General features: G+C 38.0%; 3 protein-coding genes and 2 long non-coding RNA genes across 7 annotated transcripts; 2 read left to right on the top strand and 3 right to left on the bottom strand.

The window, feature by feature from the left end:
- Positions 1-4: 4 nt before the first annotated feature.
- Positions 5-7,501, top strand: LOC116601598 (uncharacterized protein C20orf96). The gene is made up of 11 exons (XM_032362535.2): positions 5-517; positions 602-660; positions 899-953; positions 1,069-1,113; positions 1,444-1,543; positions 3,916-3,995; positions 4,199-4,276; positions 4,374-4,475; positions 5,332-5,397; positions 6,460-6,602; positions 6,908-7,501. The coding sequence occupies exons 1-11, from the start codon at positions 35-37 to the stop codon at positions 6,966-6,968; spliced, it is 1,272 nt and encodes a 423-aa protein (XP_032218426.2). The 5' UTR covers positions 5-34; the 3' UTR covers positions 6,969-7,501.
- LOC116601600 (30S ribosomal protein S17) lies at positions 7,035-9,054 on the bottom strand. Its single transcript, XM_032362537.2, has 2 exons — positions 8,825-9,054; positions 7,035-8,592 (listed from the first exon to the last, which is right to left on the bottom strand). Exons 1-2 carry the CDS (start codon positions 8,918-8,920, stop codon positions 8,398-8,400), a joined length of 291 nt encoding a protein of 96 aa, XP_032218428.1. The 5' UTR covers positions 8,921-9,054; the 3' UTR covers positions 7,035-8,397.
- A 113-nt stretch (positions 9,055-9,167) lies between these two features.
- Positions 9,168-17,935, top strand: LOC5518067 (copine-3). Of its 3 annotated transcripts, none has more exons than XM_048721180.1 (16): positions 9,169-9,598; positions 10,111-10,290; positions 10,665-10,733; positions 10,859-10,933; positions 11,751-11,834; positions 11,970-12,059; positions 12,303-12,404; positions 13,161-13,247; positions 13,481-13,540; positions 13,720-13,853; positions 14,187-14,241; positions 14,401-14,452; positions 14,761-14,894; positions 16,805-16,968; positions 17,111-17,180; positions 17,305-17,935. In XM_048721180.1, exons 1-16 carry the CDS (start codon positions 9,416-9,418, stop codon positions 17,422-17,424), a joined length of 1,659 nt encoding a protein of 552 aa, XP_048577137.1. In that variant the 5' UTR covers positions 9,169-9,415; the 3' UTR covers positions 17,425-17,935. The 3 variants fall into 3 exon arrangements, with proteins under 3 accessions (XP_048577138.1, XP_048577137.1, XP_032218422.2); XM_032362531.2 differs by having other exon boundaries at positions 17,293-17,935; XM_048721181.1 differs by lacking the exon at positions 17,305-17,935 and having other exon boundaries at positions 9,168-9,598; positions 14,761-14,898; positions 17,111-17,166.
- LOC125559151 lies at positions 15,991-16,148 on the bottom strand. The gene is made up of 2 exons (XR_007306382.1): positions 16,060-16,148; positions 15,991-16,028 (listed from the first exon to the last, which is right to left on the bottom strand). It is a non-coding gene; the product is annotated as an uncharacterized LOC125559151 (long non-coding RNA).
- A 4,994-nt stretch (positions 17,936-22,929) lies between the features above and the next one.
- Positions 22,930-25,507, bottom strand: LOC125559143. The gene is made up of 2 exons (XR_007306378.1): positions 24,364-25,507; positions 22,930-23,126 (listed from the first exon to the last, which is right to left on the bottom strand). It is a non-coding gene; the product is annotated as an uncharacterized LOC125559143 (long non-coding RNA).
- Between the last annotated feature and the right edge of the window lie 1,300 nt (positions 25,508-26,807).

Below are 26,807 nucleotides of genomic sequence, written 5' to 3'. Positions count from 1 at the left end.
AGAGCATCATGGGTACTGTTTTTGTCGGTCCAAAATGGCGTCGAGCCGAGCATCCATTTCATCAACACCGAAAAAAGCCTCTATCACTCCGGACTCAACCGGTGTGGGACAAAAAGGATGGGGCAAACAGGCGACGCAGAGACTTTATACCAAGGAAATATTCTCAAATGATCCACTTTTGAAGAGCTTAGAGGGAAAAATTGCTGTTGGGTTTGGCGATTATAAGCCCTGGCAACGGACAAGTCTCCCTAGAAACCGTCCTTTATTGCCCTCTAGAGAGACTCCTGTACAAAAACGGACTCCGAGCCGGCCAATTTCCGGATGGAATACTGTATCAGCTCTTAGTCGCACACCTGGGTCGCGAGCTGGGGGAATAACAGTGGGAGAAAGGCCGTACAGTGCGGCGACGCAACGGACCAACTGCTCTTCGGTATGCGCGCATCCTTGGACGAAAAAACCGCCACCAGTGGACGATGGCGCATTCAAACGACATCTCAAGTTAATATCTATATTAGAGGTGAGGCTAGACCTGATATTTAATGGCTGTCCGTGTTTATTGAGATTAGAGACCTTACAATTACTTATTTCACTATTTTTCCAGGTGCAAATAAAAACAAGGGAAAGATCAATCGAGGATTATCAACAACGCAAGAAAGAGCTGTATCCAAACCTAAGTGACATAAAAAAGCTATGACATATAAGTACTTACCACCTAGATAAAAAATATCTCAATTGCAATTATCGAAATAGCCAACAAGAATATCGGAATAGCTAATACGAAGCTATTATTACATATGAGGAATGAATGATGTAAGAAAAATGATCAGTGGGGATGAAAGGTATTATTTTGTTACCTATATCAACCCAGTTTTCTTTAATTAATTAAATAAATACACAGACTTAAGGATAATATTGATCTGAAATCTCAGATTGAAGGCTCAGAGCAATATGTGGTAGGTACTGAACCTTTAATGTATCTACATGCTAATAAGAAAATCTGCTGAATTGTGCTATACCAATAGACTACCAATAAAGCAATGACTAATTGTTTCTTCTATGATTTTCCAGCACAATGACGTAAAGGAGTTACTCAAGAAGTATGACAGATTTAGGGTATGGGCTTTTAAATATGAATTAATATATATATGAATTTCCGTACTAAAAATATAACTTGAAGGGTGCCGGCTGCTTGAAACAACTGGAAGTTTTCTATTAGAAATGGTATTTTGGGTTTGCTCCATTATTAAATGCTTCCGACTTCTAAACAAAACACTTTATTTTAGACATATTTTGGCGTGCAGGTATTTTTAGGGGTATTTTTTTTAAATTTCCTGACAATATCTTTATTACTTTGACCCTGAAGAATTTCACCCAGGGCATGTATTTCTTGATATTTGTCATAGAGCTTTGTTGTAGTAATTGCTTCTTCATCTCCTTTCCCAGGGTGCCCTTTCAACCCTCAACAAGACGTTTGAGGATGATTTAGTTAATGCAAGAAAACAGCTATCAAGTGCAAAGCTAAAAGTTGACAAAGATATAGCAGGTGGCTACGTGCACGATGTTGGTACCCAACCGTGTAACATGTGTATTGAAGCGCACTATGGGCCTGGTTTGAAGCGGGTACCCGATCCGAGCACGGTTCTCGTATTCCAACTGAAGTACTGTGCACGGTTGGTTTTAGATGCATACACGCTTCTTCCAAGCCTTAATCAAAACCGTGCACGGTTCGATAATTTGAATAGCCCGGTGCTTGCACACTTCTTTCAAAGCTCTTAAACTAAACCTTGCACAGTCCAACCATTCATAAAAACCCGGTGCGTGTAAGCTCTAAACAAGACCTTGCACGGTCCGGCCGTCTAAATCGTGTGTTTCGAATGATGTTGATGTTAAGTTAACTCAGGCTAGCATACGATCCAACCATGTCTCGATATTAATTAAATAGAGGACAAGAAGAATCACGAGAGCTCGAGAACACAACTATAAGTTTTGCCATCAAGAAAAATAGTACAATAGCTTCTACAAGTTTGATCGTGAAACGCGCATTTACTCACTGTCAAAACGGTTGCAGGAGTTTTAGATTAATTATAGACGATTACGATTATCTTGCAAAAGCCAAGAGCCTCGAACATGTTACTGACTCAAGAGTCTCGAACTTCTGACTCTTTATTTAGCGAAACAACTGTCTAAACAACAGTAGGTTAATTGGCTGTTGACATCTCCCATTACAGTGAGCTTGTGAAGACACACAAAAGAAAGAACTTCCTATGTTATTATCTAAAAACCGTTTCGGCTAAACTTTAGAATACCCGGGATATAAAAAAATTTGCATGTTTATTGATAGCTAAGGAAGCGCTCACATACCAAAGGTGTGCGATAAAACTTTGGTGGCTTTTAGAGAGATAACATAATGCAGCCTGAAATGTTTTTCTATTTATTATTTGACAATAAGCTGTCAAAAAGCATGTTGAAAGTGAGAAATCAAGGATACAGTAACGTGCTTATATATATAAGCTAAAAAAGGAAATTAAAACTATGTTCTCAGAGTTCAGAAAAGCCGAAACACGTTCCAGCGATGCTTTACAAATTTGCTAACAGATAAATCCCTGATACTTCAATTTACATTCAACCTTACAGTTTCTGTACTATAAACGAAAAGTATATTATTTATTGGAAGATTAGTACCACAAGTCGTATGCTACTTTCAACTGCTACCCCTGTGCCGGAATACGGATTGTTCTTTTTTCCTACGGATCAGTGTTAGTTAGTGCGCTTAGATTATTCAAAACTAAGTTTGACCGGGTAAGATGCGGTATCAGACCAGGTGTAAATATTATTGAAGCGTTCAACTTTCCCTGTCTCTTATGCGCTTGAACATGGAAACTTGTAGAATAGGGCTTAATTCGTGTTACTTTGTGCGCTTAAATCATTCGAAACTGAGTTCGACCGGGTAAAACACTGTGTCATAAAAGAAAAAGCGTTCTCACCCGAAAATGTTGCATATTATATACATAAATTGTTGCTTTAAGAACGAAATTTAAGTGGATTTGGATGTATCATCTCATGTTGAATCCTTGAGTTGGTAAGTATTGACGTTAACAAGTTTTAATATAGAGGATATTGATATCCAAACTTTGAGTGCTCTCGCGGGGGGACATGTGGTCGTTACGCATTTATCGTTCAATTGCTCCCTTATCAATCATCCTACATCAATGGGTAACACAGCAATGGAAAGAGCAACTAATGTTGATTTTAGAAACATGTAGGATTCTCGATGAAGCGGAGCGAGAAAAAAATTATCACGCTGGTTTGTTTCGACACTTTGCAAATGTTACGCCATTTTCACGTCATTATCACAATTAGGCCGACAAAATGCGATTTCTTACTCTTGCTTTGAATATGTTCAAGCTCAAATCTTTTTCTTTGTAAACATTAAACATTATAACACCCTTGGAGCTAATTATTTCATAGTAAAGAGCAACATTCGGCAAAATATACGTTAATTTATTCAAGTAGGGTCACTCCGCCGTTGAGTATCAACATCGTGCACATAGCCATGTGAATTAACAAATAATCTTCACTATCATGATTACAACTAGCTCACCACCACTATCATCATTGTCATAGCTACTGCCATCATCATCATCATCATGGTATATATTATCATATTATTATAATTGCATCATAATCAGGGTTGGTTCATATCTGCTTTCATAAATAACCTCAGCATCAACATCACCAACCATCATCATTCTTATCATCATCATCACCATCACCATCATCATAACCATGATTGTAATAATAGCTTCCATTATCTCTAAAACACATTATTACCATGCGTTTTTATCATTAGTTTGCTAATACTCAATATGAGAGTCATACAATATGATTTATAAACTTTTCTTGGCTTCTCTTTAGAGTTGCAGTACCAACTGAATCTACTGGATGCAAAAGTACAGAAAAAGCTAGAGGAAGTCAAAGTATTACTTAACTATAAGGTACATAAAATGGCAGTTGTGACAGTATGTGAATGCTTAGAACATGAATTGAATAAGAAAGACAAAATAAGAAACTAGAAAGGCAGTGCGTCAAGTGTTGCCCTCAATGTACAAGAAGTTTGTTCAGAAGTCTGCTTGCATAATTGTCATGGTCAGAACTTGTGTTCCATGACTGATACTAACTCTAACTTGTTTGGTTTTAGGACAAAGAGTACCCTGTCAAGGCACTGATGATAGCAAAGCTGAAACGCAAGAAGGAGATATTAAACACAGCATTCAAGGTACATTAGTTGCTAATCTAAAATTAATTATTTACTTTTGATGTTATCTAGCAGTCTTCCTTGAGTTTTTTCAGCTTTTAATACATTTTACTGACAGGAAGAACTAGAGGAACTACAAGCTGTCATTGACACGGAAACCAGCAAGTTCAGTGAAGGGCGTAGAATCGCCAAGGACACTATTAAAGCAAACATTACAGAGGTAATCTATGCCATACACATTAGTACTACAAGTAAGAAACATTCAAGGGAACTACCCTCCTTTAAGCCCAAACATTTTAACAGAAATGTATTAAAATTTTGTTGCATGAGGCCCATTATGTCTTTATTCTATCCCTGTCGCCTACTTGGACTAGCTCTCTCCTAAACACCCTACCTGGCCTCATCTCACCCTATCTCTACATCCTTCGCCAAGTTGCCTTTGGTCTTTTTCACCTTTCCTTTTTACTCTGGTGTGTAAATGTTGGCCGTGTAATGAAGACTGTTTGTTTGCCCAATCATTTGTCATATTCTCATATTTTTACTTCCTTTCTTACTACTACTAAGAGCCTTATTCATCTTTCAGGTCTCACATTCTTGAGATTCTTTATTTCTCTCCTCTCTGCAGACTTTTGCTCCTAAGATGGTAATTTCTAACTATCCTCTTTCCATACTCATACTTTATCTTCATGCTTTGTTATTATCCTTTAGAAGCTTGTCTCTTTTTTGCTTCAGTATCTAGTCTCTCTTTCTTTGGCTTGATGTGTTGCTTAGAAGAGAATAGAAATTCAAATCATAGCTGTCAACTACTTTAGGCGGGTGTCACAAGATTTTAGACCCCATCACAAGCCTTATTTTTGTGAGAATGTTCATGATCCCCTGTATTTACCTCTTTTTTCACATATTTACTGTATTTCACCCGATTTCACAAGATTTCTGTCCAGGTTGGGTTGACAGTTATGGTAAATTGACTAGTTGTTTAGCTAGCCTCCAATTTTCAACTTATTGTTTGTTTTTAGAAATCTATATATTATCAAAAATGATATAATTGTTTGTTTATTTTTAAAATTGCTTTTCAGGAAACCATTCAATCAATGAATAAGAACATCCAAGATATGGCATTACAAAACATGATAATGAAGAAGGTAGTACATTTTAAGGAGTGTATTTGGATATCTTACAATACTTATTCAGCAAAAATACAGGTCTCCATTTACGTTTGTTTAAGAGTCTTTTAGGGGGTAAATTCATGCCTAACCACGCCCACTTTAATATCTTTTAGGGTTGACTTATATAACCAGACCACTCCCACTTTAATATCTTTTAGGGTTGAAATATATAACCAGACCACTCCCACTTTAATATCTTTTAGGGTTGAAATATATAACCAGACCACGCCCACTTTAATATCTTTTAGGGTTGAAATATATAACCAGACCACGCCCACTTTAATATCTTTTAGGGTTGACTTATATAACCAGACCACTCCCACTTTAATATCTTTTAGGGTTGAAATATATAACCAGACCACTCCCACTTTAATATCTTTTAGGGTTGAAATATATAACCAGACCACGCCCACTTTAATATCTTTTAGGGTTGAAATATATAACCAGACCACGCCCACTTTAATATCTTTTAGGGTTGTTTAAAAAAATCCCGATGATGATCCCTGTCCATTTGATATCAGAGTACCACCTCCCCGGGAGGTGGAAGTTGACCCTCATTCATCATTTTTATCCATTGACCCCTCAACTGTCCTGTACTGGCTGTAAGAAGTGACAGCAACCCAAAAATTCCTTGATAGCTTCTGAAACCATTTTGCTGCCAATAGACTTAATAATGTCCTACATATGGTACTCTCCTAATATGCTAAAAGCTATATTTTTTTTATGAAAAATACAAGCAACCATCAACTTTTGCTACAACTAGCACAGTGACAAGCAATTAGAGATGGGCCCGCAAAGCACTCTTGGGAAGTTTCGATTAGGTACAGAGATGACTAGGTATAGCATTTTTTCACTTTGACTCTTAACCTCAAAATAGGGGGAGGGGAGGTTATCTGATTTTAATGAGGGTCAAGGGGTTAAAGTCTATATAGTCTATAAGGATGTGTATCTGATTTTATAGCCTTGTTCAGGATCACAATGATGTGGTGTCACCGTCTACAAATTCTCTTGTCCTAACAGTATTTCAAATTTGCTTAGGAAATTGAAATCCATAAGAAAGAAGTTGAACTTGTTGAAAAACACAATGAGGAGATGGAGAATGAGATCTCTCAGTTGCTGGAGAGCCCCGAATTGGATACCAAGGCACAAATGTTCCCAGGGGTCTTCTCACAGAGGGAAAAGTGAGTCTTTCTAGTTCCCCCATTATATACAGGGTCACACACTGTATCTTATAAATGTTTCTGTATATTGACACCCCCTCCTAATTTTTAAAGGCATGCTCCGGCTCTGAAATTGTATTTGAGCTCAACCTTCTTTTATTATTATTTATATTCAGGGTGGTAGCACATCATCTTATTAATGTTTCTGTATATTGACCCCCCTCCTAATTTTTAGAGGCCTGCTCCAGCTCTGATATTGCATTTGAGCTCCATTAAACTTTTGTTTTTGTTGTTATTGTTGTTAACTCTCTCATTATTTTTTTTAGATGTACACCAGGCATGGACATTGTACTGGACATACCAGTCCAGGAGTGGTTACCCATCTAAGGTTTCTGACAAGCTGTCATCAGAATCTTACTTTTTTAAGAAAATGACATTGTGAAATTTTTCTCAGACTATGATATACAGTAAAAACAGGAATGAAAAAAAAAACTGACATACTGGCATACTGACATACTGTGTCTCCACATGTGTTGATAGACAAATGCTGTCTTCCTCCTGCCTAAGGGTAGTTCAATAGGCTGATCCATACTGGCCAATGTCATGCAATCTCCAGATTATGTCATGAATTCCATACTGGCCAATGTCATGCAATCTCCAGATTATGTCATGTAATCCATACTGGCCAATGTCATGCAATATCTCAATCTCCAGGTTTACTACAAGCTTCCCACATATATGAAATACAGTAGAACTTCAAAAAGGCTGGTTGATTAATTAAGTAATAAAATATTTATGTATATTTAAAATGTAAATAGATTACTTGATTGTACATATTACCTTTTTTATATTGTCATTGAAGACAAAGTCTGGAAATGTTAACAGAAAAAAATAATAATAAAAAGATGGGCAAATGTGAATCGTTATCTAAGAAGAATGCATATTAATCTTATAACATTCACTGACCTGTATAGTGGGGATGTTCCAATGAACCAAAGAAAATTGTACAAACCTACACATATCATGAAAACAAAACACCTTCCTTAAACCTTGATAAAATATATATATATCCACATGCGTGCTCACTCGACATGGAAACCTACCTCAACTACCTTTATGCAGCCTGAGCTTCATTTGATGCAATCTTTAAAAGTCACACCCTGAAATCTGGTAGTTGAGGTAGGGTTTTTTGTAATGCTAGTGCAAGCTTATAGCTGGAATGGCCTATTGATTCAGTGATGAATCCTGGAGTGAAATTTTTACTTTAAAACCTTATAACTCAATTTAATGTTTATCCTTAAAATAATTATCTCAATGTACATGTTAGCTGTGCAAGCCCGAAAAGTATTGCACCATGACCTAAAAGAATCAAACCATTCTAATCATATCAAAGACTGTTTGAATGCAACCCTGTATTGGAACTTTATGACTTTCATCTTTGTTTAATCAAGGCTTTGTGCTTTAGGGTACATGATTTGCCTTGGTTCACAGTTTATTCAATGATCCATCATTATATCGAGAGACAAGTTTGGCTGAAGAATACCATAAGTGTTTGTGTTATTGTGGCTAATCCACCTGATATGTTGTTAGGATCCACTGAGAATTGCAGGTAAAATTGTGCTCCTTTGATGACCCAGGCTTTTGTTAATTGCTGTCCCTGTTGTTTTGTATTATTAACACTTGTCCCGTTATCCCTGTATAGCATTAAAGTCTTGACGTATGTTGCATCCAGGCTCACTTTGACTGTTTTCTTGTATTTGTACCCGGAAGAAAACTTTTACCACCTTTGTCCATCAAGTTGCAGACTAGCATTTTTTCATTCTCTATTGTCCTGAAGGTGCGTTTCCCCTGTGTCGGCATCCACCACTTGTTGTGCTTTTTCTACTATCTCTTCAACATTAAATTTCTTCATCTTACTCAACGGACGACACTCCTTTATTCTGACAACGTCGCCTCGTGTGCATTTGTTGTCTTCATCGTGTGCGAAATATACTTTTCTCTTGTTCCAGTACTAAAAGATATCAACATTAAATCTGAATATCATACAAACTTAATAAAACAAAAAAAACGATGCACAACGCATGACATAACGAAAGATAGCAAAACCAATACTTTATCGTAACAGCGTATAGCCGTGCCAAATAGTTTGGAAAGAGCCACGTAATGATTAGCCTAGATCGAGAATGTGACTTTTGTGCATCAAATCCGCGTGATCTATCGCTATTATTGCATGAGCCTCTTACCTTTTTAAGAGTTGGGTGAAGCACCATTCTAGTAACAAGGATCTTTGCTGTTTTGTCCATTTTTGTACCGATAACGGTACCTAAGAACTGCGCCATCTTGGATTCCAGGCAACAACCGCTGTTCGCAGGACAAGGCGGCTCAGATATATAACATAAGAACCTCTACACAAACTATAGCAAAAAAACACATTCATTTATATATTGATTTAGAGTATGTGCAAAGTGATACATATGATGCAAGGTTGATTAAAGTAATTCAACTGTTTTTTGCCTCAAAATGTTCACGTGATTTCAAGTAGTAAAGCTGTGACTTCGCAAACATGAAGTATTTTACTTTTGTGTGATACCGCTGGTAGTTTAATCGGTGCAAGCGGAAGCGCCCCAGTGGAAAAGGTTGTCGTGGGCGATAAATTTGCCATAATCTGCAGAAGTAACACTCTTTTATCGCCGGATTTTAGCGGAAATCTTATGTTCCTTGATAAGCTATTTTCAAAAGTGTCAAACTGTAGTGATTGCAGATAGTTCTCCTAGTCGACAATCAAACAGAGACTTTCAAAGAGTAGAACACCATTCACAAGCAAGAATTCAAAAATGCAAGCTTACAGAAACTGTCCCTACCCAACAAGCGGTCCAGGAGCCCCTCCTGCCACAGCTCAGTGCCTTTCTAGAGTGCAACTCAACATCTCTTGCAAAAACCTCATTGATAAGGACGTGATGTCCAAGTCTGATCCGCTCGTAGTGGTGATGATGCTGAGACACAACAACTGGGAGGAGGTATGTGCAGACACGGGGTTCATAAGGGAGGGGAGGGGTACTGCTCCCGGGGGTTCCAGGAGGGAATTCCATGAAATATTTCTATCTATTGCTGATGTTTGTAATATGCATGAAGACATTGTTCAAATGCAATGCAATAGCTGGTGTGGTGCAGTGCCGCAGCAGGGCTTGAAGCATTATGGGGTGATGATACAGAAACATTAAGAAAATATTAGGGGTACAGCCACGCCCTGACTGGTCATTTGCCTATGGTATGGTTTTTGAAAACATTAGAGGGGGGCATGCCCCCAGTGCCCCACCCCTTGCTATGGCCCTGGGTGTGGGATATCTCATGCTGAGGAAACTGAATGGTGGTGATGATGATGATGACAATGATGTTGATGGTGATTATGATGATGATGAGGATGGTGGTGTTGGTGATGGTGATAGTAAGACCTTCAATCAAGTTTTTTTCTCTCTTTTGCATGGAAACAGTTGAACTTACCATGCACAATTTTCTTTATGCCTTCTAGGTTGGAAGAACTGAAAGACTGGAAAACACACTTAATCCCAACTTCTCTACTACAATAGTTGTGGATTATTTTTTTGAGGAGTTGCAAAAGCTTAAGTTTATGGTGTATGATATTGATAGTGCATCAGGAAGTCTTAAAAATGCAGACTTTTTAGGGGAAATGCAGTGCACCCTGGGACAGGTAACGCCTGCACACTAATAGTTTAAAATTAATTCAACAAAGGTCAATGTCATAGGTCAATGTAGTATTGCTAGTGCATTGTCCTATGACAATGTATACAACTGTATTTACCTTTATCCCTAAAAAGCTTAATTTTTTTGTTATTTAGTTGTTTGTTAGTACTATACTTTCAAGTTCCTAGCTAGTAAACTTTGTTTGGGGTGGGGGTGGTGATTGGGTAAAACCTCAGATATTTCTTTTATTTGCTTTGGGGTTAGGCACTATTTTTTCATATGTCTTTGCCAATATGTCGGCTGCCAACCTTTCCTCTGTGCTAGCTACAGCCCTGGCCGTACTTGGTATTTTTAGATAACTGGTTATTTTGATCATTTCAGTTGGTATCTTCTGCAACTTATACACATAATTTAAAAATACCATCAGGAAAACCAGCTGGGAATATGACAGTGAGTTATCAAATCACTAATCCAAATATGTTCTTTGATGTCTATTTTGCATTGAATCTTATGCCCCCCCTGATGCGAGCTTGCTTTAGTAAATTGATTTTATTTTAAATATTTTCTTTTTAAAGGTGACTACAGAAGAAGTTGCTGGTACAAATGATGAGGTTCAAATGGTGTTCAGAGCACAAAAACTGGATAACAAGGTACTACCCTTGTGTCTTTACTAAATTGTGGAGACAGCAAAACCAGAATAAATTGTTATTTTTTTAAATTTGTTTAAAGTGTGCATGGATAACCATTTTGTTAGTGTTTGTTAGTGTTCTCAAGTATAAACTTAGTAAGGAACAATTAGTTTTATTTCAATATAATGAAAAGTTATTGTTGCGCTATCCACTGGGTAAAAAAAAAGTTATTTTATCTCTTATTACTGAATAACTTTATCCAATAACATTTAATCAGGCTTTGGAACATTTATAGTTAAAGAATTTATTTGGTGGATAAGACTTGTCCAGGCTTTATGGAACAAGGTCCTTTGTCGTGTGAAAATATATAAAAGTGCTAAGATAGGCAGCTGTTTCAGACATATCAACTTGAGGTCTTGATAAAGGTTAATTTGACACCACTGTCTGTTTTTTTTCATAAATTGCATTCTAAGATGGCTGAAATGGCCCTTTGCTGTTTCCCATGACCTGTTGACTGTGAATTTACGCCAAATCTTTGACTGTTTTAGCATATTATTTTGAGGCAAGAACTCGAGCTTGTCGGGCGTAACCTCGCAACATGCTCTAAGATATCGCCTTCAAATTTTAAGGAATCTGATAGATAATTATTCCATGTCATAAAGTGTGTGAGGAATTTTCGATTTTCAACTGGAGATCACTTGTATAGCACTTTTCATGTCCAAATTTTGCCAGAAATGAGAGTTCCAACTCTGATTCGTTATATTTTCTGCAACGAAAAAAATTTCCGCAGACATACGCCTTTACCGAGACCTTAACTTTATTTTTTTCCTTATTTCAGGATTTCTTTGGGAAGTCTGATCCATACTTAGAATTCTCCAGAGCAAAAGAGGATGGAAGCTTTGTTGTTGTCCACAGAACAGAGGTAAGTACTGTAAAGAAGAAAAAAAATATCCATTGGTATTTAGTTGATGTTTGTAGTGTTATGCAGACTTCAATAATTATTTGTAATTTTTTTATCAGTTTTTTTTGTAATATTATGCTATTTTTCATTTTAAAGGTGGTGTCAAATAATTTGAATCCAAAGTGGAAACCTATTCACATTTCAAGTCAACAGTTATGTAATGGTGACTATGATAGAGTCCTCAAGGTAATGCTGCCCTTTTTTTCCTCTCACCTCTATTTCCTAATCCTCATTGCCGCCCTCTATTCATTACTTTTTCCTTTTTCTCCTTTCCCCTTCTTCATATAAATTTCTATCTCTTTTTTTCACCCTCCTTTTCCCCTCCCCTTTTTTATGGCCCTATCTCATTTACAATGTTTTTGTTGGTGTTTGTATTGTTCTTGTCTTTCCGCCGCTATTTTTACAGCTATCTCATGTGATATCTCTCAGGTTAACTGTTATGATTGGGATGATGATGGCAGTCATGATCTTATTGGAACATTCACAACTACTTTAAGAGAACTGTCTACCTGTCAACAAGGTGGTGCTGAGGTATGGTTTATCTATGAAACGAAGACCTGAAACCTAAAACCTGGGACCCCAAAAGCTATGATCTGAATAGCTGTTATTATTTTACCAGGGTTTGGTAAAATAAAAAACTCTCACAACACAAACCTGTTGCCACCCCGAACCTTTCAAATCAACCAAACGTCATGACGTCACACATATCATTTGATAGTGGGGAAATAGCTGATATCCAGCACAAATTACTTTACTTAATTAAACAACATGACCAGATTACAAAGCGAAAGTCATAATATCATATATTACATGACTTTCAGAGAATATTCAGCAGTTCAGCACAAATTACTTGGATTTCACTGCAAAACACAACCCCCATGTCATAAAAAGGATGTATAGGTTGGCAGTCTCTACTTCACATGTCAAGGACCATGGGGAAATATGCTACATCTCATTAAGGATTACTTGGATTCCATTTAAACTTGAAAAACACAACCCCCAGGCATAAAAGGATGTATAGGTTGGCAGTCTCTACTTCACATGTCAAGGAGCATGGGAAAATATGCTACATCTCATTAAGGATTACTTGGATTCCATTTAAACTTGAAAAACACAACCCGCAGGCATAAAAGGATGTATAAGTCTTTACCTCATAATGTAGCATGACCATGGAAAAAGTATTATATAACTAAGCAAATTAATTTCTCTTTTTTCACCATACCCACTGAACTTCTCTGTCATAGTGACTTAGACTATAGTAAATAAGTTTCTCTTTGTTTCACTTAGCTACAATGGCCATGCATCAATGAGAAGAAAAGAAAGAAAAAAAAGAACTACAAAAATTCTGGTGTCATCTTCCTATCTTCATGTCAAGTAAGATACTCTTAGGTTGCAGTAACTCATTCCAGAGTTGCATAAACTCTTTTTTAATAGTATACCCTTTAAACATTACAAATGGTGATGAGAAGCCATCATGGAAAGTCCATAGCGAATATTTTTACAACTTAAAATAACATCCTTCAAAAACTATCACTATCTATCACTGTAATGTGTCTACCACTGTAGTGTGATGACTATCCCGGAATAAATGCCATGTTTTTGGATAGGTTGTCAGAGTAGCTTCATTCCTTGATTTCATCCAAGGAGGATGTCAGATCAACTTCACGGTGAGTTTTATCAAAATACCATGACACATTCATGTATATACCAATACCATACCAATACATTCTTGTAAATATGCCTTTCTCACTGAGGAGATAATCAAATGTGGTCTTTTTAGTTTACACTGTTAAGGGAAAGGCTCTGGGTGTTTGCGGCATTTCATTCTATCCTCTGGGTTTATCAGGTTGGGATAGACTTCACTGGTTCAAATGGCAACCCTGCAAGCCCTACATCACTGCATTACATCAATCCATATGCGCCCAACGAGTACTGCCAGGCTCTGACTGCTGTTGGTGAGATCATACAAGACTATGACAGGTGAGATATGCCTGATAGTATCAGCAACAAAACTGCAATAGCAACAATGATAATGGAATGTTATCATCATCTACTTTAGTAACTAAGCTAGTGCTAGTGTTTCTTAGATCATGAAAGACTATAACGGGTAGTTTTAGTTTGCTACGCGATTTGTAAAATTTAGCAGAAGCAGTAGCAATCATTGTGGAGATAGGGCAGCATGACAACAGCTGCGAGTTTGAAAAGCAGCAGCAGCAACCACAACAACAATGAGAACATTGGTAGCAGCTATGTCAGCAAAGGCAGGCTAGACCACAGTAGGCTATCATGACAAAGTTTGTGGTGTTTTTTTAGTGACAAGCTCTTCCCGGCATTTGGTTTTGGTGCTAAGGTCCCACCTAACAATATGGTAGGTATCTGTGTAATTTTAAAATAATGAAAAGTGTATGATTTAGAAGTCTTTGAAAACTATGAATTAGGATAAGTTTGTTATAAAAGAATTGGCCGTTACGTTACCCAACCTCCTCCCGTTCATCACTAATGCTCATCGTTTGTGTTTTGCTTCCAGGTGTCTCATCAGTTTGCCTTGAATTTCAACCACACAAATCCCTTCTGTGCGGGTGAGTGATGCGAATGTGTTATTCGTTTTCTTTTTCTTCTTCATTGTCTTCTCATTCTCCTTTGTCTTCAATCAAATTTCGTCAATAACGTAATATACTTCATTCTTAGATTGGTATTTTGAAGTTTTCTCGCGAATAAACCGCTGTATTTACAATAATAGAAATAACAAATAAGTGAGTGATCGACATTCTTTAATTGTAAACTTTCTTGTATTGTTGCTCCCTTTGCTGTTCTCAAAGCTTTTCAGGCCCTCCATATCGTGCGTTTGTTCGTGATGGGAGCTCTTTGCTTAGCTGTGCCCCTTTAGGTCTGCAGGGTCTTATCGAGGCATACCAGCAGTGCGTGCGCCAGGTCACCCTGTACGGCCCAACGAACATCGCTCCCATCATCAGCAACGTGGCGATGTACGCTCAGGCCGCAGCACAACAACCCTACGCATCAGTGAGTATGTGACACAACAACTCTACGCATCAGTGAGTATGTGACACAACAACCGTACGCATCAGTGAGTATGTGACACAACAACCCTACGCATCAGTGAGTATGTGACACAACAACCGTACGCATCAGTGAGTATGTGACACAACAACCCTACGCATCAGTGAGTATGTGACACAACAACCGTACGCATCAGTGAGTATGTGACACAACAACCGTACGCATCAGTGAGTATGTGACACAACAACCGTACGCATCAGTGAGTATGTGACACAACAACCGTACGCATCAGTAGTATGTGACACAACAACCGTACGCATCAGTGAGTATGTGACACAACAACCGTACGCATCAGTGAGTATGTGACACATAAACCCTACGCATCAGTGAGTATGTGACACAACAACCGTACGCATCAGTGAGTATGTGACACAACAACCGTACGCATCTTACCGCCGAAACAGCAATCATCATACGCATAATAATACGAAGCGTTATACTGTATGCAGTATACATATGTCCTTATGCTGTTTATTGGTATAGCGAGCTTTCTAATTGTGCAATAATGTCACTTTATGTATGGGTGTGCGCATGGTGCGCGACTCTATCGTTTAGTAGCAAAGCAGTGCATTACCTTACGCTCCGACACAGCAACCATACGCATCAATGAGTTTGAGAGAAGGTGTATTGTTCTGTATTTAGTATATGTCCTTATGGACATTGACATAGGGACCTTACGCATTATACAGCGCGACCTTTCGAATCGTGCAACACTGTTACTTTATGTATGGGTGCGCATGTTGCGCGATTCTATTAATCGTTTAGCAGCATAGCAGTCCTTTTATATGTGTGTGTTGTGGTTGGAAATTCATTTTGGTTGGAATTTTTACCAACCAGTTGGAAATTTTTCAACTAGTTAGAAATTTTACAACCAGTTGGAAATTCTCCAACCAGTGCAAAATCTGGAAGACCTCAAATGTACCAGGCATTCTTTTTTGATAAGTACGTTGGGGTTAGGGTTAGGGAATGGTTGGGTAAGACTTTGTTAAAATAAACTTTACGTAACAAAACTGTGTATAAGATATTTTTATTTAATTAATTGATTTGGGCGCATTTCAATGCGTCATAGATGTTGGCCTTGCAAGCAACCTCCTTCCTGTCACTTGACCATACCTTCCCGTTGGCATAGGACCATTTCTTCCGTTTTATAGTATTTTCGTCGGCAGACGACAGAACTATTGGATCATCACTAATGCGCTCCTTCTTTTGCTTTAAAAATTGTTTTGCTTTTTCATACAAACCATCTTCAATGTAAAAATTGATGTTTCGTTCAATGACAAACTCACTGTTTTTATACCTTTTCTTTGTCGAAAATCCCATTATTTCTGAACATGAACATGAGAGTTGAATAGCATTCTTTATTCGTACAATACGCAATCTGGCTTTTAGTACAATGTAACTTTCCTCGTTCTAGTAATGACTTTTAGAACAATTGATATGGAGAACTAATTACTATCATATTTTCCGAGTAATGACCTTTAGCACAATCGAAATGTCTAATTAATTAAAAACATTTTCTATAGGTTCTTGTTCCAGCGGTACATTTCATAAACATCGGCTTCTTCAGAAGAGAGAATGTTACACAAAATCGAGTAATTACGATGCCACGAAGAGGACAAAAAATAAGTAGACCTGGATATCGGCGAATTTGATCGCCATTATCGGATGTAGACCTAGATATCGGCGAATTCGCCGCCGCGGCAGCAGACAGACTGGCGATTTTCATCCGCCGATTGAAATTCTCTCATACTAGCGTATAAAATCGCCTAGTGTGTCTTAGACTTAACACATTCGAGCCAGCAAACCACGTCTGCATGAGTATAAGAGGGTCACGACATTGTTGTTTTAAACAGAATTACTACATCCTCCTGATCCTGACGGACGGTGTCATCTCAGACATGGATCAGACCAAGCGAGCCATCGTACAGGCCTCGGGACTACCCATGTCAATCATTATTGTGGGCGTAGGGTCAGCTGACTTTGAGATGATGGAAGAATTAGACGCTGATGATGGACTGTAAGTAAACTATTGCAATTTATACCAACACCACGTAAGACGATGATGATTACATTATAATATCTAAATGTTATATGTATTTAACTTGTAGTGGTCAGTTTAATGTGTGCATGAAAGACTGCTGTGTTTCTATCTCTTTTAGCCTGAGATCTGAAGGATCTACTGCCCAAAGAGACATCGTTCAGTTTGTGCCCTTCAGAAAATTTAAAAACGTGAGTAAGATATCGGTTTGCTGCATAAAAAACCTTTAAATATTTTTAAGTTGTGTAGAGTTTTATTTATTCTCAAATCCGTTACCATAAATAATTTGAATTTGAATCTAAGACCAACCAACAGCTCAGCTCGGCTGCTCTGGCCAAGGAAGTGCTTGCTGAAGTCCCTGGACAAGTGACCGGCTACTATAAGATGAGAAACATCTCACCAGGGGGGCAGCCAACCGCACCGCCAAGATGCTGAGACAACATGGCAATCAACCACCAACATGTTTTTACATGGAAACATAGCGACACACATGGCAACATGGCAACACACCTCCAACATGCTTATTCTATATGGCAACACGCAACCAGCATGCTGAGACTACACGACAACCCACTGCCAACATGCTAACTCACTACTACACACAACGAACATGTTTACTCAATATGGCAACACACCACTGACAAGTTTACTCAATATGGCAACACACAAGCAACATGCTGAGACAACACGGCAACGCACAAGCCACATGCATATGTTACATGGAAACGCACATGGCAAAACACTATCAACATACTCAACATGGCAACACAAAAGCAACATGCTTATGTTACATGGCAACACATCACCAACATGCCTATTTTGTTGTTAGAGTTTTGCGCTCTTGTATTGCTCATCGCCTTGCAGTGAGATGACAGACCGTAGATTCGAATAAGCGCCTGCTTTGAATAAGTTCCCCCTCCCCAATACACGCCCGCCTCCCCCCCCCTAAAAAGATCCCAACAAAAGCACCACTTGAAGGGCTCCTTCCCCAATAAGCGCCCCCTATCCAATAAGCGCCCCCCCCCCCCAAAAAAAAAAAAGAATAATAATAATAATAATAGTAAGCGGTAATCGGAAGCATTTTAAAATTGGCCAATAAAAACGTGCAAAATTGAATATGAAAATGCGCTCTTGGTACTCGGTGTTATTATTGCGGAAAACCCTCTCCGGTTCGGTGATCGGGCGCCATCTGGTTGCTGGGGGCGAGCGAGCGGAGAGGGTATTCCGCAATAATAACACCGAGTACCGCCTACAAGCAGGCTAACTGCGCTCTTATAGGCCTAATTTAAAGTATAAGTGACGGATGGTATTTAGTAGCTGTTATGTAGATTCGCCGAATCTTCTCGCAGGATATTGCGAACTTCAGAAATAATAAGCGAGAAATCAAAATAATAAAGAGAAAAGTAATATTAATTAATGGAATTTCTGCGAAGAGCATTTGCTGTACCACAGAAATGGCCAGAGTGACTTCATTCCTATGTTGTATGATATTCTAACCGCTACCTAGCCGTGGTACACCCTTTCCGCTATAGACAGTTTATGACTCGGTCAAAATGCCTGTATCTTATCGCTGGGGCATGGTGTTTTGGGGTCGCACTTGTAATTCCCTACCCTGGTTCCAGAGCCTCGTGTGTCTCTATTTAGTGGCCAACCTCGCTGGCCACTGAATAGTGGCCAACCTCGCTGGCCACTGAATAGAGAGACGCTCGAGGCTCTGGGACCAGGGTAGTAATTCCCAGGTTGCTATACAAACTTTAAGTTGTTAAAGATGGGAAATCATTATATGACTTGTTCTTTATTATTTTATTTCTTCTGCTGATTCTGTTCATGATTTATACATACGCCAGGATAACAGTTGTTGTAAGACGCCATCGAAAAGTGATAAAGGCAAAATGCCCCAAACCAAGACCAAACACAGAAAAGACCTCACAAAATGTTAGCAAAAACATCTCTAGACAAGCGAGTCTAGTTTCTGTGGCAAAAGTAGTTGGCATTTTCATCTCATGTAATGTGATAGACATGAGTTATTTTCTTTGTAAAACGATAGATTCGTGCAAAACAAGTGAATTCCTCTATAAAATAGCAGATGTTTCCCGATACGTGAACTCTGCAGCGAACTTCTTTGCATACGCTCTGGTAAAGGGCGAGTTTCGAGAGCAATTCAGGAACATGCTTCTATGTAAAAAGGAGTTTTAGAAACCCTTTATCGGAAAATTTCAAACAATATCAAATAATCTGGTCGCCAGCCACCCAAGAAATTTTGCCGCATGTATTTACCATGTATTTTAAGTCTCTTTTATTACCAGATAAAAAGGGAATATATCAAGACTTTGTCATAGGGCATAGTAGCTCGTCTATGGTTCAACAATCTATAGCAAAGATATTTGTAAATATTTGACACTTTGACAAATAAAGTGAATAAACTGTAGAGATGATTATTGGATAATCACTGAGCAATATTCCCCCTCCCCGTTTTAGTTCCTACCCCCCTCTTTTATTGATTTATCGTCCACCTTAAACTGCCAAAGGATGACAAATGATGATTTTTTTTTCTAAAATTGGCTAAAAGCAGAGCTCCAAGCGACCAAATATTTGCTTATTTTCGCTTAATAATAATGATTTTGGGGTGGTTTTCTTCGCGAAATGTGAGTGGAGTAATTCTGGAAGAATTCGACGCACGGGTATAAAAAAAAGTGTTCCAAACATGAATGGATGCAATAAAGAGTAAGACATATGTATTTGGAAGAAGTTTTATTGAGAACTTCGTGACGTAATTGATATTCACAAACTATAAACGAAGTCCAAAGCACATGCTAAATAAACAATGCGCTTAGTTGGAGTGGGCTCCCTGTGGTCACACAAATAAACTTGCACCCAGAATACTAGGTTGTTCAATATTGTGGAAGCATCTACACATTAAAGCCCCCCCCTCTCTCTCTTTCACATATTTTTTATAAGTACTTAATGTTTGATACATTCACTGTACGTCTGTTGCATTTTGATCACACGTGAAACTATTGAGAAAATTAAGTAAAATCTTACCCAGTGTACCAGAGTCTCGAGCTTCACTCCGACGGCGACAACGAGTCAGTAAAGGGCACATAAACAAACGAAGCTCGAGACTCTGGTACCCAGGGTAGTAAAATCGATTTAAAATTCCCGGCTTTAAAGTAGACCCCTGGTATGAAGTGGTTGCCTTGAAGAACAGTTTAAAATAACTAAAATACTACGTGATTTAGATAGAAACACAGAGGGGCAAAGTTAGAAGTTCTCTATTTAATTTTGTATCAAGAGTGAAACTTTGACACAAGAAGTGTTTTAGTTGCTATACTTTAGCTTATTACAACGCATTCGCATCGAGTCGACAGTGCTTCCCGGGTCTGTGTTCATCGTTTAGCGAAATATAAGTGCGTGTACTTCGATATTGAATGTGTCATATTTTTTTCAGGGTGTCAAACAGCTTAAAAGAAACGGTTAAGCTTTATATTCGTACTCGCCGCCATTTTGTCATCTAGCCAGCAGCCGCTGAACTAACTACATTCTGTTTTGTTATGTTTTTTATTATCACCTATACACTGTTTATTATTATAATTTTAATTTAACACCTGCACTGCACAAGTTAAGCACCTATGCACGCTCACAAGAATCTTCGTATACGAAGGAGGTGGGCCTTTCAGGAAGAAGAAGAAGATCGCTTGGCATACAAATACCAAGGGGAGGGGGTGGGTACTCTGCTGTGATTGGATAATTTCTTTATTTACAAAATGCCTCCAATTTTAGTTATGACCCTAACTGAAAGCAGACAGTTAAGTGACAAAATATCAAAAGTTCTATTGTTATTATAAAGTTGATATTTTTTATATAAAAACGAAACCTCTGTAAGCAAGGAAACGTAATTAGTAATACTATTATTGGCAAAATAGATTATGCATATATTCAATATTTAATTATTGTATACATTGTTAAAACTATTGTTTCATTGTTATAGTATTATAACAATTACCTCATACTTGTAAAAGTTAACAGTTTATGTTGAAGTTCATTAAAAGTTGAGTTTGAATAATTCCTTGTATTAAATACATATCATCCCCAACCCATGACCTAAACGTACAACAAGTGTCTTTGTTCTGACTCCTCCATAGTCTCTTGCAGCGAGCACTTCACTTTTTGTTAGAAACTTCTAGTTCGGTACGTTTTTTTTATTGACCAATCAGCGCGCTCCGAAATGTGGAGTTTCCCATCCCAGAGCGAGCCTAGGGAGCCCTGAGGGGGCCCTCCGTTTGGCGACGCATGCGCAGAAATGAGAAAGGCTCTGGGGACGAGATTGTCCTCGTGGCTGGTCATGTCGACTGGTGTAAGCACAGGCAGCCCAGGCAATGGTTGCTTGTTCGTAGCTCGGAATTCGGCTGTTCTGAGAGGGGACGAGTGAAGCGTTTTTGTGTGTGAAAGGTCAATAAAATTGCCTTAAAACTAAGAAGATGCCTTGTTGTTGTCAAATTCACGTGTAATACACGATTTGGGGGGGGGGGGTTCTTAACGGAATTTATGACTTCTCTCCCCCTACTAAGGAAAGAAACAAGGTTGGAGGCGCCATTTTCGGTAGCACTCAAATATCGTAGAAATTCGAGAGGAAAAAACAAAACAAAATATTTTTATCTCGCAGACCTATGCCAGGGTTTACTTACATTCGATATGTGGCAAAACATCCGAGCTAAACTATTTTCCCTGGCCACTAGCCGTATTTAAAACGAGAAAGTAGCCACAAGCATCCTTGACCGACGCCGTTGGACGATTAGTTACGCTTGACCGCGCTGGGAAGGAGCACAGGTAGCCCAGGCAATGGTTGCTTGTTCGTAGCTCGGAATTCGGCTGATATGACAGGGGACGAGTAAAGAGTTTTTTTGTGGAATGTTGTCAATAAAATTGCCTTAAAACTTAGAACATGCCTTAATTTTACACTAAGGGCATGGTCAACAACAATTCTTACCTCTAAGAGATAGCACATTGTGTGTGGTCAGAGGAATTTTTAACCCTGAGAGATAGCATTAAAAAAACAAAGCTGGTTTTAATTTGCTGACGGATCCTATATTGTTATGTTACCGACAATAAAGTCGAAAGTATTAACTGATCAGTTGACTTGTGGTTTATTGTAAAATACATTTCAAGCGATTGGGCCACCACTAAAAGTGAGACACCCTAAAAGATAGCAGAATCGGAAAAATACTCCTCCCCGGGCGTGAAAACCCCTAAAAGATAGCAGAATCGGAAAAATCCTAAAACACACCCTAAGAGATAGAAGTTGGTAAGAATATTATACCATAAAAGATAGGTCGAGCACCCCCGTCTATCTTTCTGGAGAGCCCCCCACCCCACCCCCCCGGACCTTGCTCTAATAAAGAACCCTCCCCTTGATAGAGGTTTCATTAATGTACACTTGTATCCAAGCTACATTCTCACCAGCTTTGCCCTTGCAAAGAAACAAATGATGGATGCAACAGCATTCCAAAGATAGAATGATACAGTTAGATACACTTCAGGTGCCATATGGAAGATTAATATATCACTTATTACTGGTGATACTCCATCACCAAGGAAATTAAAATTCACAAACATACCTCCAGTCATGCATTAGACATTGGTGCACCCACCCTGTAGGATGGAGGCCTTTTTTTTTTTATAGAAGCCATGTATCCACATATGCTAATGCTACTCCAAAATTAAATGCAAGGAGGAGAACAAATTGATTGAAAATGTCTAATTTCAAACCTATTACCTATTTTAATTTATTTAGGGTGCAGAGAGGAAACAGCAAATAATATCAATAGTCAAGAGAGAGAGAGAGAAAAGGAAGAAATTGGGCTATAGCTTTGAAAAAAAAATCATCAGTAATGCAGCAACTTGGTTGAGCACTCTCCTAACATTTCCCCTTTCCTCATTATCTTTAGGTTGATAGAAAAAAATTTTTCAGATCTATCATTGAGGGCAAGTATTTGCTTTAAAAAAGCCTATTTCACATTTACTGCTGTATCGAAGTAAGAAATCCCCTACTTTATTATCTTTAAGACATTTGCCTATTCTCATGCCTCCCAGCCTTCAGCATCAATCATGGCCCTTGGGTAGTCCTTGGTTGGTTTTACCTAAATAAAAGTGAAAACAATTATAGGTATTTTTTTCTTTCAAAACAACATTTTCATCACGCCAGTTATAACCTTATTAACTTTTCACAACTATTTGAATAATAAATAAATAAACACAATAGATAGTATTCAAGATGCAGACAATATAAGCTAAGCAAAAGGAATATAGGTAATAGGGGTTGCATTTTGTGTTTTTATTTTCGATGAGAAAATTCTTTTGTAACTGTAAAGTTAATATATAATAAGTATATAAAGTATATATATAGTTATTTGTAAATATGATAATGTTAAAAAAGTTGCTGTGTCTTCGAGAAGCCTAAATACACAGAATATAAAGACAAGAAAGGTCTTCTTTAGCAATAAATGACAGGATGATATTTGCCAGTCTTTATTAAATATCTCAACGCAGTCAGTATAGAGAGAACGAAGAATATCAAAGGATGTTGTCATGCTCAAATTGTTTGATTTAGATCACGGATTCTCAAAGCAAACTCTATAAGCAAATGTATAAATCGAACAAGCTAAGTGACATTGAAACAGTAACTAGACTACTACGTATTTCTGTCGTTAAATTCTTAGATAGATAGATAGATAGATAGATAGATAGATAGATAGATAGATAGATAGATAGATAGATAGATAGATAGATAGATAGATAGATAGATAGATAGATAGATAGATAGATAGATAGATAGATAGATAGATAGATAGATAGATAGATAGATAGATAGATAGATAGATAGATAGATAGATAGATAGATAGATAGATAGATAGATAGATAGATAGATAGATAGATAGATAGATAGATAGATAGATAGATAGATAGGTAGATAGATAGATAGGTTGGTAGGTAGGTAGGTAGGTAGGTAGGTAGGTAGGTAGGTAGGTAGGTAATAATATTGGCTGTATGAGGGAATAGTAGGACAGGGTTCTTGCTTTAAGTGACAGGAATTTCTTTGTCCTTTTTAGCAAGCCTAGTCGCTTGGAGATCTTATTGTGAATGTACTTGAGGTGGTTGTCCCAGGTTAAGGAGTTGTCTAATCTTATGCCAAACTTTACACATTCAAGCTGCCCATTTTCTGTGCTGACTGTCAAATCCTTTCCTGCCAATTTGCGCAACTTTGGCTTGCTACAGATAAGCATTGATTTGGTTTTGCTTTGGTTCAAAACCATTTTGTTTTCATTCGCCTATCCATTCACCTTTTTTAGCTCTTCAGTAAGAATAGACTAACCTACCTCACTAACGCTACTTCCACTTGCGACTTGTGTTGTATCATCTGCATATATCTCGAGTGCGCTGTTGGAGACTTCAAGTGGTAAGTCATTAATAAACAGGATAAACATTAAGGGACCTAAAATCGAGCGCTGAGGAACGCCTGCAGTAATGGGCTGCGAATCTGATAGCTGAGCAGCTGATTTTCAGGAGTCGGTTTGCGCGTGACTGCCTTATCTGAAGAGCGCGCCAGCGAACTTACCGTGAGGAATATATGCCTGAATTTATAGAACGTGTAAGTATTTACGAATTTAACATTTTCATGGCGATTGCCAGTGGAATGAAAACCACTCAAGTGCACTCCAAAATTATAAGCCGATCGGAATTCAAGTAGATGGTATTTAAGCCAATCAAAACAGTGATAGATGACTTTGATATGACATCTTGACGTCAAACTGGTATGGTGTTTTAGCTTGAGCGATTGGTTTTGGAATAAAATACTAGAATAAACGAGCATTATAAAAGCACAACAATGAAAGAAAAATAACTGTGATATTCTCAATACAAACCGTCGTTCAAAACTAGCCTTGGCAGTGTTTTTCGTCGCTTTCTGTTTGTCGCTTGTGTGGTTGTGTTCGCTTTTTGTTGTAAACTGTGAACTTGTCGACTTTCTGCTAGCAAGAAACTCGTCGACACAAGTGAATTATTTTTATAGCTGAAAACATAAATCCAAGGCCCTTTCTTCTCAGGATCTCTTTATAGATCTCCATAGATATAGACGTGAAGGAATGTTATTAGAATGGTAGTGTAGAGCCTCTAAGTAGTCCTCTTTTTGCTGCTGCAACGGACGGGATTCACGAACACTCGGGTAGATTTTGCTTTCGGCACGTACTTCAGACAAAACGGTTCCTCAAAGATTTCAGCCCATTTGGATCCGCATATTTTCTCATTAAATACTATTTTCAATCTGCCTTTTTTGCTGTGAACATAGGAACTTTGATGGCGGTAAAAAAAAATAAAAATACGTAAAAACGTAAGACCGAGGGGGCTTGGGAGTTGCACGATTGACTGGATGGATGGATGGATTGTGACACCACAGGATACCCGCGCGATGACCACAAAACCAAGTCGCATAGCTATACCATATTTCTATACCTATGGAGCTCCGCGCGCAGCCTGCGGTCGCGCTGGCTCCGCTACTAAGATTCTATATCCTTGTTTTGTGTAGTTTTATTTTGCGAAACTTATATCGAGGATGAAGACAAACGTTAACTTACACTTGCATTTCTTGTCAAACGCCAAACTTAATCCTTGTTTTTAATTCGTGAATGCTTACAAAGCTTCTGTGTTTATCATTGCCTGCTTTAGTGTTATTGCTATTTCCTGGTTTAGTGTCATTGCTATTGCGAGCATTATTGTTATTTCTATTGCCAGCATTATTGTTAGTGCTATTGCCAGCATTATTGTTATTGCTATTGTCAGCATTATTGTTAGTGCTATTGCCAACTTTACTGTTATTGCCACTGCCAGCTTTATTGTTATTGCTATTGTCAGCATTATTGTTATTGCTATTGCCAGCTTTATTGTTATTGCTATATCCAGCTTTATTGTTATTGCTATTGTCAGCATCATTGTTAGTGCTATTGTCAGCATTATTGTTATTGCTATTGCCAGCATTATTGTTATTGCTATTGCCAGCATTATTGTTATTGCTATTGCCAGTATTATTTTTATTGGTATTGCCTGCTGTAGTGTTATTGTTATTGCCAGCTTTATTGTTATTGCTATTGTCAGCATTATTGTTAGTGCTATTGCCAGCATTATTGTTATTGCCACTGCCAGCTTTATTGTTATTGCTATTGCCAGTATTATTGTTATTGCTATTGCCTGCGGAAGTGTTCTTGCTATTGCCAGCATCATTGTTATTGCTATTGCCAGTATTATTGTTAGTGCTATTGTCAGCATCATTGTTAGTGCTATTGCCAGCATTATTGTTATTGCTATTGCCAGTATTATTGTTATTGCTATTGCCAGTATTATTGTTATTGCTATTGCCAGTATTATTGTTATTGCTGTTGCCAGTATTATTGTTATTGCTATTGCCAGCTTTATTGTTATTGCTATTGCCAGCATTATTGTTATTGCTATTGCCAGTATTATTGTTATTGCTATTGCCAGCTTTATTGTTATTGCATTGCCAGCATTGTTGTTATTGCCACTGCCAGTTTTATTGTTATTGCATTGCCAGAATTATTGTTATTGCTATTGCCAGCATTATTGTTATTGCTATTGCCAGCTTTATTGTTATTGCTATTGCCAGTATTATTTTTATTGCTATTGCCTGCTGTAGTGTTATTGCTATTGCCAGCTTTATTGTTATTGCTATTGTCAGCATTATTGTTAGTGCTATTGCCAGCTTTATTGTTATTGCTATTGCCAGTATTATTGTTATTGCTATTGCCAGTAT

This window comes from Nematostella vectensis, chromosome 13 (assembly GCF_932526225.1).
Source record: "Nematostella vectensis chromosome 13, jaNemVect1.1, whole genome shotgun sequence".
NCBI classification, from domain to species: domain Eukaryota; kingdom Metazoa; phylum Cnidaria; class Anthozoa; order Actiniaria; family Edwardsiidae; genus Nematostella; species Nematostella vectensis.
Note: the sequence above shows the minus strand (reverse complement) of the source record. Positions and strands in the feature narration are given on the sequence as shown.